At 50.0% G+C, this 14,607-nt stretch overlaps 1 protein-coding gene across 1 annotated transcript in view; it reads left to right on the forward strand.

The window, feature by feature from the left end:
* LOC148453355 (ciliogenesis and planar polarity effector 1-like) overlaps positions 1-14,607 on the forward strand; it is a gene marked incomplete at its 5' end in the record, with an annotated part of 101,483 nt that overhangs the window by 84,471 nt on the left and 2,405 nt on the right. The window contains 3 exons of the mRNA XM_088462227.1: positions 223-312; positions 8,990-9,070; positions 9,383-9,531. Coding sequence (XP_088318353.1) covers positions 223-312; positions 8,990-9,070; positions 9,383-9,531 — 320 coding nt within the window. The remainder of the gene's footprint in view (positions 1-222; positions 313-8,989; positions 9,071-9,382; positions 9,532-14,607) is intronic.

A 14,607-nucleotide genomic window follows, 5' to 3' on the forward strand; every position in this document is an offset into this window, starting at 1 on the left:
CTTATGCCCTCTTCTGCTGTGTCATATAATTGTGTTCTATCTGTATGCCAGTTCTTGTGGTTGTCCTGTAATTGTGTAGATATAATAGTATGGTACCTGGTGCAGTGCGTCTGCAGGATACAACTGAGAATCTCACCATAGTTCTAGATCCTGCTTATTGTACATTATTCCCTATTGCACCGTAATGCGTTTACTGTTCCTGACTGATTTGTTTTACTATAGGAACAGCAACATTTGTGTATCCGAAGAGTAACTTGGAACCGAAAATGAGAACTCACAGTGTACCCAGCTATTCTGTTCGTAGAAAATATGGTAAAGGGCTATTAATCCGAGATATTACATATTGTGCGACATGAAATAGAGGATTGGTGTGAAAACTACCATGTTGGATGATTATGGGGGAGATGTACTAAGCCCTGGATAGAGATTAAGTGGAGCGAGAGATAAAGTACCAAACAAGCAGCTCCTAACTTTCACTTTACAGGCTGTGCTTGAAAAATAACAAATGCTGATTGGTTGGTACTTTCTCTCTCGGCAAGGCGTGATACAGCGCCCCCTATGTCTTTTAAAAGGTCGTCATTTCTCACGATTTTGTGCACGTTATATTGAAGCGAAGACTAACGTTGTTAAAGTGCATCCGCCATCTAGACACAGCAGAGATCTTAAAAATGCAGCCTATGAATTCACTAAGAACAAGCGATATTATTGAAGGCCTTTGCACATTGCTCAATTGCATCCTTATGGAGATAGAACATTACTGCATGTGCTGGGAGCCTGTCTCTCCCCTCTAATGCAAATGTGACACTTTTTGAAAGGACTCTATAAATATTTGAATAGAATAGTTTAAAGGTTGATGGTTCCGGGGGACCTTTATTTGCAGCTGTGCGAGAGCATCAAGAGCTCAACAAATTGCTGAAACCACAATCTAAATGTTTCCTCCGTGAACCAAAAGGATAACCGCAATGCTGAAACACAGACTAAGGGCCGTATTCAATTAGGCTGCGAAAAGCCCTTATCGGCGATAAATTATCACCGATGACGTCATTTTCGCCATTTTCACTTTTCCCCATATTCAGTTGGGGGACAAACTTAAAAACTAGCGAAATAGACTCAAGGGGGGTCCCCAAGTATGCGGCAGGTGGTTTTTTGGTTGCAGCAGGTGGTTTTTTGAAGAATTGTAAAAGTTCACTTTAGGAACTTAAAAATATGACTGGCTCCTCCCCCTCTATGCCCCATCAGCCCCAGTTTTTAGAATGTGCCCGAGTAGAGCCGGTGCAAGTCTCCAGCCCTTAAATTAAATAAAATTTGTAAAAGAAAAAATCAAAGCAAGAGGACAGGCAGACTGTTGGCTGTGACAGTCTGCCTGCATCGTGGGAGCCGCCAGAGAGGGGACCACACGGCTACTGCAGCCTGTGTCCGGTCACCCTATGGAGGGGAGGCTGCTTTAGGCAGTTAAGGAGTCATCAGACTCAGCGGGGCCTGCCACAGCTAACACTGGCTTGTGTCCGGGTCCCCGCTCTCCCCTCACTGCCCAGCGCTCTGGCCGCAGCAGCCCTGTAAGTAGCACACCTCTCCTGACTAGCAGGAGAGGTGTAAATAATATGCTGGGTCTGGTAACAGCGCGCGGCTGTCAGTGCCACGCTGGTGTTGCGGAAGAACACCGGCGCTGGCTGTTAGGTAGGCGCGCTCAGAAGGCGGTCCTACCTCTGCGTGCCGGTGCTTGTGTAAAAGGCACCGGCACGTTTATCACTGGCGGCGGTCGTGCCGCTGGCCCCCGCTGTCAGTGCGGGGACACATGAACGTAAGTGTATGCCGCGCGCATACAATAGCGGCGGCCATTAGGAGGAGGAGCTTATAGGTCCCTCCTCCTCTTCCTCCTTCACTGCCTGGGCTAGTTTGGCGCGCTCTGAACGGGAGTGGCGCCTCAGAGAGAGGAGCTTCTACATACCCTGAAGGCACTGAGCGGAGGGGGAGAGGAGGAATCTGACAGCTTCTACAGGGGGTCTGTAATTACAGAAGGTGGTTTTAACTACCTTCTGGTCCTATTGACTGCTCCTCCCTTATATGCCTGTCTGCCCCTGTTACTGAGTTCCGTTATTGAAATTCTGCTCCTCATTGCTCTGTCTGCTCCCATACTTGAGTAGCATTATTATTGTAATTCTGCTTCTCCCTATACTCCTTCTGCATTCCTGAGTTGTATGTGGTGCTTGTCTGTGAGTACATGATGACATCCAGGACAGAAAAAGCTGCTTCACAAAAGCTGTTTGCCTGCACTAAGTGCAGGAAGAAATTTACCCATGCTCGCTCCGAAGGGTCTTCCCTGTGCGAGACGTGTGAAGCAGAGAGTGCTAACACGCAGTCTGTCACTCCCTCCTTCATAAATAGTTTGGCAGGGGTCATGGCGGATCTTTCTTCTGAATTAGCCGCTTCCCGTAGGGAACGGGAGGCTGCCAGAGATCTACCTGGCACATCTCACCCTTCTTTTCTAGCAACAGAACCAGCAAGGGCTCAGAATTTAGTCCGCTCGGTGAATAGCCTTTCTCAGGCGATGGGTTCTGTGTCTAAAGCTCCTGAAGCTACGGTAAGTCGCTCATCTAAGAAGAGGGCTCTTCCGGCGGTTCTCCAGTCTGATGAGGATTCGGCAGCGGATCACTCGTCTCAGGAGGAAGGGGAGATGCTGGACGAATCAGACGTAGAGACTTACTCACAAGAACCTGAGGCAATGCAAGGTATTGATGCACTCATCCTAGCGGTAAGGGAAGTTCTTAAGATTTCTGGCCAGGAAGCTCCAGAATCGTTAGAAGACTCCTTATTTGCCAGGTCACAGAAGATGGCTGTCACATTCCCTGTTTCTCTCCAGTTGGACGAACAGATGACGGCAGCCTGGCAGAATCCGGACCGTAAATTCCAGATTCCTAAGCGTTTTTTCTCTCTTTACCCATTTCCTGCGGAAAATAGGAAGAGGTGGGAGACCCCGCCACCTGTGGATTCTTCGGTTTCTCCCCCCACCACCTCGCCACCTGTGGATTCTTCGGTTGTCAAAGAAGACCACGTTACCTGTTCCAGGAGCTACTACATTGAAGGAAACCTCAGAGCGGAGATTAGAAACCACTTTGAAATCCATTTATACGGCCGCGGGTGCACTTCTCCGGCCGGCCTTGGTAGGATCTTGGGTCAACAAGGCTGTGGAAAAATGGGCGGAACAATTGACTGAGGGTCTTAGATCCAACACTCCGCGGGCAGATCTGATTACCTTGGCAGAACATATTCAGGAGTCTGCTGTATACTTAGGAGACTCCTCCAGAGATATCGGCCAGGTAGGCGCTAGGATTTCTCTGGAGGCGGTCTCTGCTCGCCGGGCACTTTGGCTTCGTGCCTGGCAAGCGGATGCGGAGTCAAAAAGAGCAGTGGAAGCTCTTCCTTTCACAGGCGATATTTTATTTGGTCCAGAGCTGGACAAGTGGATCTTGCTGGCCACTGGAGGTAAGAGTACTTTTCTACCTTCATCAGCACCTCCTCCGCGTCGCTCGTTTAGGGGACCTTCCTTTCGTTCCTTTCGAGCATCTGCAAGATTTCAGGGACGATCGCGAGGTTCGTCTTCAGCGGGACGAGGAGGCCGTGCTAGAGGACGTCAAGCAAATAATACCCGCCGTCCAGATCCCAAGCCAGCAGACAAGCCTGTGGCATGACGGGCTCCCATCCCATCTCGGAAATCCGAAGGTGGGGGCTCGTCTCCAGCGTTTCTCGGAGGTTTGGAGACGTACTTCTCCAGACACTTGGGTTCGAAATCTGGTATCTCAAGGATACAAGATCGAGTTCGCTTTCACTCCTCCTGGGCGTTATATTACAACAGGTTTGCCCGTCGATCCCTTGAAGCAACTAATTTTGCGTCAAGCGATCGAGAAACTTTTGCTGGCCGAGGTCCTTGTGGCGGTTCCCACTGCACAAAGACAACAAGGGTTTTACTCAAACCTTTTTGTGGTTCCGAAACCAGATGGGTCAGTCAGACCCATTCTGAATCTGAAATCCTTGAACCAGTATCTTTCATTTCACAGGTTCAAGATGGAGTCTCTCCATTCTGTCATTGCGGTACTAGAGGCAGGAGAGTTTCTGGTGTCGATAGATATCAAGGACGCCTATCTGCATGTCCCAATTTGGGTTCCTCACCAGGCTTTCTTCAGATTTGCCATCAGGGAAGCTCATTTCCAGTTTCAGGCCCTGCCATTCGGTCTCTCGTCAGCTCCCAGGGTATTCACCAAAGTGATGGCCGTCATGGTGTCTCACTTGCGCTCTCGGTGGGTGATGATAGTTCCGTACCTAGACGATTTACTCATCAAGGCTCCGACGGCAGAAGTCCTTTTACACCAAGTGTCCCTTACACATCAGATTCTCATTCAACATGGATGGATTGTGAACTTCCAGAAGTCTCAGTTGATGCCATCCCAGAGAATTCAGTTCCTAGGAATGATTCTAGACACTGTTCTGCTTCGTATATTCTTGCCAAGGGACAAGGCCATAGCCATACAGGAGCTGGTTCGTCTGGTGCTCAGACCCAGGAAAGTATCTGTGCATCTTTGCATCCGTCTCCTGGGAAAAATGGTGGCTTCCTTCGAGGCCATTCAATTCGGCAGATTTCACTCCAGAATTTTGCAACTGGATCTTCTGTCTCAATGGTCCGGGTCCCACCTACAGATGCATCGGCTGGTGCGTCTGTCTCCCCGGACCCGCATATCCTTGCTCTGGTGGCTTCGGACGGAGCATCTGTTAGCGGGTCGGCGCTTCGGAATTTGGAATTGGACCTTGGTCACCACGGACGCCAGCCTCCGCGGATGGGGAGCGGTGGTTCTGGACAATCACTTCCAGGGGCTTTGGTCGCAGCAGGAGTCCCTCTTACCAATCAATGTTCTCGAACTGCGGGCAGTCTACAGAGCTTTGATACAGGCTGCTCCTCTGTTACGAGGACTTCCGGTTCGGATAAAATCCGACAACGCCACAGCAGTGGCATACATAAATCGCCAAGGAGGAACCCGCAGTCGGATGGCAATGAGAGAAGTCAGTCGCATCCTTCTGTGGGCAGAAAGACACGTAGAGGTCATTTCCGCAGTGTTTTTTTCCGGGAGTCGACAACTGGGAAGCGGACTACCTCAGTCGTCAGGATCTTCATCCCGGGGAGTGGTCCCTTCCTCCCGAGGTCTTTCATCAACTGGTTTGCAGATGGGGGAAACCACAGATAGACCTGATGGCATCTCGGATAAATCATCATCTACCCCTTTACTGCTCCAGGACCATGGATCCGGCAGCTGTGGGAGCGGATGCTTTACTGATCCCTTGGCCGTACAGCCTTGTGTACCTGTTCCCACCGTTTCCGCTCCTCCCTCGGATTCTCAAGCGGATCAAACGAGAGTCGAACACCGTCATCCTAGTGGCTCCGGATTGGCCTCGTCGGGTTTGGTACTCCGATCTGTTATTCCTTCTGGCAGACGAACCTTGGCCTCTTCCGCTACGATCGGACCTTCTACAACAGGGTCCATGTGTGTACCCGGATTTACGGCGGCTTCGTTTAACGGCGTGGCTATTGAGACCGCCATCCTAAGAAGCCATGGTGTTCCTAGGTCGGTCATTCCTACCATGCTTAGGGCTAGAAAACCGGTAACATCAGCGCATTATCATTGCATTTGGAGGGCTTATATCTCCTGGTGTGAAGGTCGTGGATCCTCCACTTCCTCTTTTCATTTACCACGTCTTCTTCTTTTTCTTCAAAAAGGCCTCGATGCGGGCTTACGCTTGGGATCGCTTAAAGTGCAGATTTCTGCTCTTTCTATTTTTCTCCAGCGTCGCCTAGCTCTGATTCCGGAGGTTCAGACCTTTTTTCAAGGGGTACTTAGAATTCAGCCCCCCTTTGTGCCACCCACGGCTCCTTGGGACCTGAATCTTGTTTTATCTTTTCTTCAGTCATCCACCTTTGAGCCTTTGCAGGAGGTGGAATTGAAGTATTTGACTTGGAAGATGATCCTTTTATTGGCCCTGGCTTCGGCCAGACGAGTTTCTGAACTTGGAGCCTTGTCCTGCCGTTCCCCTTACTTGATTTTTCACGAAGATCGGGCGGAACTTCGTACCCGCCCTTCCTTTTTGCCCAAGGTGGTCTCGGGTTTTCATCTGAATCAGCCGATTGTAGTGCCAGCGTTGTCGGACTCTTCTGGGGATTCTCACTCCCTGGATGTGGTTCGGGCACTTCGCATTTATGTGTCCCGTACTGAGGGGCTACGTAAATCAGAGGCTCTGTTCGTCCTTTATGATGCTAATCGGCGTGGCTGGCCTGCGTCTAAACAAACTTTGGCCAGGTGGATTCGTCTGACTATTCATCAGGCATATGTTGCTTCTGCTCGACCACCGCCGGTATCCGTTTCTGCGCATTCTACGTGCTCTGTGGGTACTTCTTGGGCGGCACGTAGAGGTGTCTCGGCTTCACAGCTTTGTAGGGCAGCGACGTGGTCTTCGGTTCATACTTTTGTACGTTTCTACACATTTGACACTTTTGCGGCTTCTGCTTCAAATTTTGGTCGTAGTGTCTTGCAGGGCGTTCAGCACTCTCCCCCCCAGGAGGGTAGCTTTGGGACGTCCCCACTGTCATGAAGCTCCAGTGTCCCCTAGTGGATGAAGGAGAAAACAGGATTTTGGTACTTACCGTTAAAACCATTTCTCCGATTCCACAGGGGACACTAGACGCCCACCCAGTGCTTCTTGCCTGTTCTCAGTTGCTTGTTCTGCTTCAGTTCTGTTGCAGTTTGGTCTGTTTTCGTTGTGTGACTGTTTATTCCTGCAGCCTGCTGTGTTCTTGCAGTGTGTCAGTATGTTGGATGTTCTTTTCCTGTTCTCCTTCTCTGTTCTTCAGTCTGTTCTCCGTTTCCTCTCGGGCTCAGTTCTTTAAAACTGGGGTTGATGGGGCATAGAGGGGGAGGAGCCAGTCACACTTGTAGATTTTTCAAGTGCCAGACTCAACTCAACTCACCGTCTATACCCCACTGTCATGAAGCTCCAGTGTCCCCTGTGGAATCGGAGAAATGGATTTAACGGTAAGTACCAAAATCCTGTTTTCATGTACCCCAAATTTGATGGAACTAGTTATTTTGAAAAAAAAATTTTGCTAAATGCTATTTTTCACCACTTTGTTAAAGACGCATTAAAGCACATGCCAACACTGTTTAAAAACCCTAAATACCTTTAACAGGCCAAATCGGGAGTACCCATAGTCATCCCCCATATTAGTACATCTTTTGGGGGGTGACAGGCTGATTTCCCCAAAAAGTTACAGGACTTTTAGCTACTTACCTTTCCGTCGGGTCCCGTTTTCGCCGATTCCTAATTGAATACGGGGATACGCGGGCACGCGACCGATACTTTATCCCCAGGAAAACCTGCGATGTCCGACCTCGGAATTTTCGCCTATAATTGAATATGGCCCTCAGACTAAGGCTAGTGAAACCAAATTTTCCTTTGAAGCTGTGGAGGTGAGGGTGGGTTAGAGTGGGACAGGCAAAGGAGCAGGGTTGAAGTCCACTGGGGCGAGAGGTTTTAAATCCCAGAGAATATGATGCTCTGGATGAGGTTTGAGATCATAAATTCAGCGAGGGGTCTGGTTGTTGAAAGGGGTTCAGAGGGGGGCCATACTTTTTGGAAGGATAAGAGAATTTCCTCAGGGCACTAGTAATGTATTGCATTTGGTATGTGTCGTTACAGATAAATGTTACGGCAGGGGTGTGCGGCTTTTCCCACACATCTAGTGTTCATTCTCGCACCCTGCACCTGTCACACCCCGTGCAGTTCCTCTTTCCTACCTGGGGTGTCACTGTCTGCTCTGGTGCTTCTTGCACACTATGGTCTGTATCTCGACAGTTTGTTGCATTAGCTGAGTGTGCTAGAAGCACCAGAGCAGGGAGTGACACCCCAGACAGGAAAGAGGAACTGCACGGGTTGTGACAGGTGCAGGTTGCTAGAATGAACACTACACAACCACTGTCTGACACGTGACCGCGCTTATTATCTGCCTGATCTGAGACCACTTGGATTCTCAGGGCGGCAGTGTCTATTATTAGTTCTATGGGATCGTTGAGCCAGTGCTGATGGAGATCAGGGAAACACAGATGCATCCCCATATAGTATTACTGCAGGTGCGCCAATCTGGCAGCAGGTAAGTATGTGTGAGTGAGGTATGTGTGTATTAAACTTTTACTGTATACGGTGTGTACTGTCTTTAACTATTTATTTTACAGTGGAGGTACGGGCGCCGGCCACCTGCTGGCACTTGTAGTTCCACAAGTGCAAAAGGGCAAGCATGCTGGCCCCTGTAGTTCCATTGTAAAATACAATAGTTTACTTTGATCTTCCATTACCCCGTACCCACAGCCCAGGGGTGCAGGATAGAGCCCCGGGCTTCAGACCAAGCCTGGGGTTTTGGGAGAGGGGGGGGACCCTTTTTTGGGGGGGTCCCCACCTCTCCTGAGATCCCCGGCTTGGCCTGAGCGACTTGGGGTAAGAATGCTTTGGCCCTGGAGACCCGGTAATAGGGTCTCCGAGCTGTGGCATTACACCCCGGTCGTTTTAGGTCCAGTGCTGGTTTTAATTATAGGGGGACCCCTACGCATTCCCCCCCCCCATTATTAAAACCAGGACTGTCCCTGCAGCCTGGTGCTGGTACCTAAATTACGGTGGAAACCTACTAATTTTGTTCCCCGTAATTTTAGGAACCAGGACTGGCTGATGAGTGCAGTTATTGTCACATCCCAGCGTCTCTGGTGCACTGTGAGCGGCTTTTCACTGCGTCTGAGATACGACTAAGCTGCAAATTTTCATTTTGCAAATGTGAGGGACCCTGGAAGGTAGTTCTGGAACCTGCTAGTCCTTGTATTATATACTGTATTTAGAGCAAAGCCGTGTAATATATGAGAACAGCCACACACTTCTCTATACACTTTCTGCAATGTCTCTACAGACCCATCTCTGCCGGGAGACCGCATGTCCCAGATTACACGTCGGGGGATGCTGGCCGGAAGGAACCGGACAAATGTCCAAAGTAAAACTACAAAACCAATCCTTAAACCCATAGCACGCCCATTGATGTCACCCCTTCATGGTATAAAAACAAAACATGTTAATCTTGTAGTTTTCTGTATGTAATGCATCTATACTTGTATGTTACTGCGTTACAAATCAAGTACATTTCTGTGTATTATTTAATAATAATGATACGGTTGTTATATTATTGTCTGACTTAGTCCTGGAGCTCTGGGTCTCACTCATTCAGAGCTGTGGCAGAGTCTGGTGACGCTTGTTGCTTGGATGACCCAGTGCTATAATCCGCGTTGTCTCTCTTCCCCATGTACAGACAGGAGCAGTAAAGGAACCAGCCCTCAGCCGCAGAATGGAGACTTCCAGCTAGAAGATGCCTATGAGAGGGATATTGTGAGTCCCTGGGAAATTCCTGATGAAATCAACAGGATATTGAACAGTAGTAGGAACTCCATCCAGTCACAGGTGCGAAACATCGTAGATGACAATCACAGGAGCTGCCCCTTAGTGGGCCCCATCTGCCCTAATCTCTTAGGGTTCCTCCAGGAGCACACAGGGTATATCCCAGCAGGCTTGGTCTCAGGGCAGTGATGGTTGCTACGAAAGCTAATATAAAATTCTATGTTTCACCTATCGCCCCTAGCTGGACTTTTGCCCTTGGAGGGCTTCTGTGTTGTATTATGTCCTACCTCCCACAGTCTGGAGCTCCAGGAGCCCATGCATCAAACCCCTTTCTACTTCTGGGTCCATAGGGGGTCCACACGGTTGACCTTTGGGTATAGGTTAGGAACCAAATCCGGGCACCACGCAGTTAAAGCTTTTAGCTCCCAGGATGCACTGGGTCCGCTCTCCCTATAACCCCACCCCCAAGCCAGAGGCACCTCAGTTTAAGTTGGTGCCCGGCTGGAGTCGGGTCACCGTTACTGCAGGGGGGCTGCTTAGGGGATCACAGCGGGACCCCAGAGTCTGTACTAGCCGGGCTCTGGAGGAATCCCTGGGCTGCTGCCGGATTGACGGGGACAGGTAAGTCGCGTGGTCACCACTTGCGGTGATCCACGTGTGTATGCAGCCTTATGCCTCCGGTCTCTAGGGACAGACCGGAGGCGCTAGCGGTGGCGGCGGGCTCCCCCTCCATGGAGGCATACCACGCGTATCCACTAGCCCACCAGGGATTATAGCGGCAGCGGGAGCCGGCATCCCAGGGGGTTAATTGCTAGCCAGGGGCGGAAGCCTTCCTTGTCTAGCGGCTCCTCCCCTCCGCTCAGCGCGCCTTTCAATGCTACAGTCTGGCGTCGCTGAGCTGCTTCCTCCGCGGGCCACGCTTCTCTGAGGTCTCCAGCGGCCATTATCTCGGTGGTGCTGCAGAACTCCTAGGATAGTAGTGAGCCCAGTCCCTCTGCGTACCTGGCCATTTAGGGTGAGTGTACACAGCGCTATAGCCTTCCCAGACACTGAATCTGGGCAGTTGAATGTAGCGACATTGTGCAGTATATTATGTCATGCAAATGTATGTATATATTTTTTTCTGCATTGTATGTGACTTATGCTAGTGCTGACTGTCTGCTTTTTCTCTCACCTGTCAGTGTATATCTATCCCTTTTCTTTATCTGCCCTAATACAGGTGTACCTAGGGTGGTTCTGAGACCTCACATATATATATATATATATATACTTGTTAATATTTGTGAGGTTTGTCACATACTGTTACGTGCTGCACGTTGCCATATTTTAGATGGAACTGTGTGTTGCATACGCTGATAATGGGTCCCTGCAGCTAATCTTAGCGTCAGTCAGGACCGGTATGGCGCTGCTTAATATTTCCATCAAGATAGTCAAATATATCTGACCAGGAGATTGCACACGATACTGCACCCATTATTGCTATCCTGCAGGTATTAGTGCGGAGGATTTTACTCAGAAAGGCTTATGTATGCGGCACCATCTGGGGCCGGGCCCCTTGCACGGCCCCCTTGGGCAGTTTATTTCTCAGGATCCTCTCCTTTGAGGATCGCCGGGCGGGCCCCATTGTCGTCACTCGCTTGGAGTTACTTCACCATACTGCCCTTTTCAACTCGGGGTATCTCGCAATTTCTTGCACTTTACCCCTGTGTCACAGACTATCGCTTCCTGCTGGGGTTTTTCACAGTACTTGAATTACCTCCGGTACCACATCGGTCTGTCATTCCTCTTGCAGGGATTACCACAACGGCCACCCTGGTGGTTGTCATTTTCTACGAAATACTAAATGGCGTGTTATACGCCCCATGGTTACTTCCCAGTGGCTCTGCCGTGAACTGGATGGTGTATTCGCCTCTTACCCTCTCACATGAGGGGAGCCGATTTCAAGCATTATTATCCCTGCTTTGGGGCTGGTAGCCAGGTTCATTCTGGATATAGAGAATGTCGATCCTGCACCTGTATCATACATTCCCCGTTTCCGCCCAGAAGGTGGATCTCATGGCGGGAGTCTAGCTGTCGCCAGATACAAGGGGTCACAAAGGCCTCCTGTTTCCCATTCCCTGAGGGTTCTCACAAGTAATAGAAATCTCCTTCTGAGGTGGATTTGTATGATAATTGTCGGGTTACAGGCATTAATACGCTTCCCATCCCAGCCTCGACGGATTTTACGGATCCGTAGGTGGTAACTTTGCCTGAACTCAATGTACTCGTTTTCAGGGCCTGTTGCCCGTCCTACCATGGCCATCGCAATGGGAAAGCATAGGTGCAGACTCCTTCCATGGGGAAGATCTTGTTTGGTCCTGACCTTGACAAGATTGTTGCATCATTGGCAGTATCACTTATGGAGAGATACCGTCTTTAGCTACTCCCACTCCATTCGGACTAACTCTGTTAAGTCTTTTTGTCCTCAGGATCAGCCTAAAGGCCTGTTTTTTCCTAGGCTGTTGGCCTCCACGGGGACCACCATATCCAGTACCGAGCAGTCCTGGACTTCCGGATGACCCTGCTTCTACGCCTGAGGATAAACCTTGAGCCTGGCGGGACAGGTCTACATCAGGGAGATTCCTGAGTGAGATACTGATTTTCAACGGCCTCTCATTGCTCAGGCCGCCTCCTCACAGGCGTTGTTACATGGGCCCTTCTTCAGACCCGATCAGGGCCTTACAAACCCAGAAAGCTATACAGTCTTTGCGGTAAGCAGAGCTATTTCGGCCAGCCTCACTATCTCAGCGAGGGACTGGTTGTTCTACTTTCTTTCTGGGGCAGTGGTCGACTGGTCCTCATTTGCCTATACTCTGTCTCAAATCCATGAATCAGATTCCAAGGTTGCCTGGACTCAGGTGGAATCCTCCATGCTCCATCATCCGACGTTTGGAGCCTGGGGACTTTATGGTATATCTGAGTATTCAGGATACGTACCTACGGGTACATACAGGGCCCTCTCATCAGCATGGGTTCAGGTTTGCTGTGCCACAGCAACACTTGCAAGTTTCGGGCTCTGCCTGTTGGGACTGTCCTCAACTCCACAGGGGTTTACCAGCTTTATGGATTTTCTGACAGTTCCCCTGTTCAGTGTATCCGAATGCTCCTTTATCCGGGCGGCCTCCTGCTTTTAGCAGGATCACCGAGATACTTTACCGCCAGGTCAGGATAACCGTGGCTTCTTCTCGCCACAGATAATTAATCAACTGAGAAAAAGTCCTCCCTGCATCCCTCACAGGGTATTCTTCATCTAGGAGGACTGCTGGATTCTCAGAATCTGAGAATTTTTCTGGCATAAGACAAGATCTCAGCTCTTCAACTTGGAGTGTGCGGATGTCTACGCAGTCGACATATGTCATTACTCTTGGTGATGCGCGGTCTGCCAGAGTGTATCTTTTGGTAGGGTGGAATGTGCTCCGTTCCATTCTAGTCCTTGCCATAATTGACTCCTCTCCGGATGGATCGAGTTTTTTCCATCGGCTCGCTGTTCGTACGATGATGCTCTCTCTGGAGGCGAGTCCGTCTCTGTCCGGGTGGCTATGGCCATCTCGTCCAGGGTATTCTTTGCTACAGACAGTGTCTGGTCCGCATTCGTTTCAGGGCAGCTGGACGTCTGTCGCTTCCGCCCTGCTACTTAACTTGTTGGAACTTTAGGCTGTCTTGGGCCTTCACTCTGGCCTAACCCATATGTCATGGTAAACCTGAATAGGTTCAGTCCGACAGTGTCACAGCAGTGGCTTCCATCTAGGAGACACTGGTAGTTGGGTGGCAATGACAGGAATGTCATACATTCTGACATAGTCCAAGGGTCTTCTCCTGGCCAACTCTGCAGTGTTCATTCCGGGAGCTCTCCATTGGGAAGCGGGCTTCCTCAGCCGCATCCCGGGGACTAGTCTCTTCTCCAAGAGAGGTTTCAACTCCTGGTGAGCAGAGGGGGCCTCCCTGAGGTGATTGATCCTCATGGCCTTCTGCCTCTATTACACACTACCTGTGTTACAGTCCAGCTCTAGGAGTACTGAAGCTACCTTCAGTGACTCTTTGTCAGTGAAGTGGTCCTTCCATTTTGTGTACCTGTGTCTTCCGGGCTCCCTTCTTCCTCGAGGTCTTCGGAAGTTTAATTCGAGTCGGAGGGGCTTTCCTTCTGGTGGCTCCAGTTCGTCCCAGACGTCACTGGTACTAAGATTTTCGGAGTCTCCTCATCGATGCTCCGTTCCTACTGCTTCACTTTCTGGACCTGTTGTCTCAGGGTCCTTGTTTTTCCCTGGACCTGGATCGTTTGTCTTTGACTAAGCCCCTACTGTGGTCCTAGGGCTTCCCTGGCTCTGTCTTCATTGAGATGTTTAGAGCAGATAAGCCAGACTTTGCTGGGATCTGCCACAGACTGTGGCATACATAATTCTTATGGTATCGTACCTGTCGATACGATCCTCCGGTGTCCAGGATTTCCAGATATTCTGGCATTCCTTCCTGCTGGCTTGGGTTTCACCCTCGGCCTGGCCTTCCTGACAGTGCGGATTTCTACACTGTCGGTATGGTTAAGATATGGAATTGCTCCACTCTGGTATCCAGTTCATCCTTTGGTGTGTTATCTGGATTATGCCTCCATTTGTCCTCCCTAGGGACTCCTTGGGAGTTAGTAGTGGTTCTTCATTCCTTCCGGGAACAGTTGATGGAAACGCTGGTTGTGATGGCCGTTACATGGTCTATTGCTTAGGCTCTCTCTTTCTCTCAGGGTGTTTATATTAACCAGGAGAGTGTCTGAATTGGGAGCGTTCTCATGTGGCTCCCTCTTCTGGAGGGCATCATGTCAGGGTGTGAGTTGCTCTCGCCCTGTGTTTCTTCTTAATGTGGTTTTTAGGTTCCATATTATTCTGGAACTTATGGTACGGCCATTCAGTCCCCAGTGCTCTCGGCTTGTGTGGCCTCATTGACTGTGGTCCGGCCTCTTTGGTTTTATGTGATCCGTTCAAGTTCCTTACGGAAATCGGACTCCTTATTGGTGGTCTGTGATTTCTGGTTTTCACAGGAAAGGATGGCCGGCCTATAACCAAATGTTGGCTGGATGGCTTCGTATATCTTCCTCGGGGGCCTACCCATGAG

The sequence above is a fragment of the Taudactylus pleione genome, unplaced genomic scaffold (genome assembly GCF_031769625.1).
Source record: "Taudactylus pleione unplaced genomic scaffold, aTauple2 ptg001165l, whole genome shotgun sequence".
Lineage (NCBI taxonomy): Eukaryota > Metazoa > Chordata > Amphibia > Anura > Myobatrachidae > Taudactylus > Taudactylus pleione.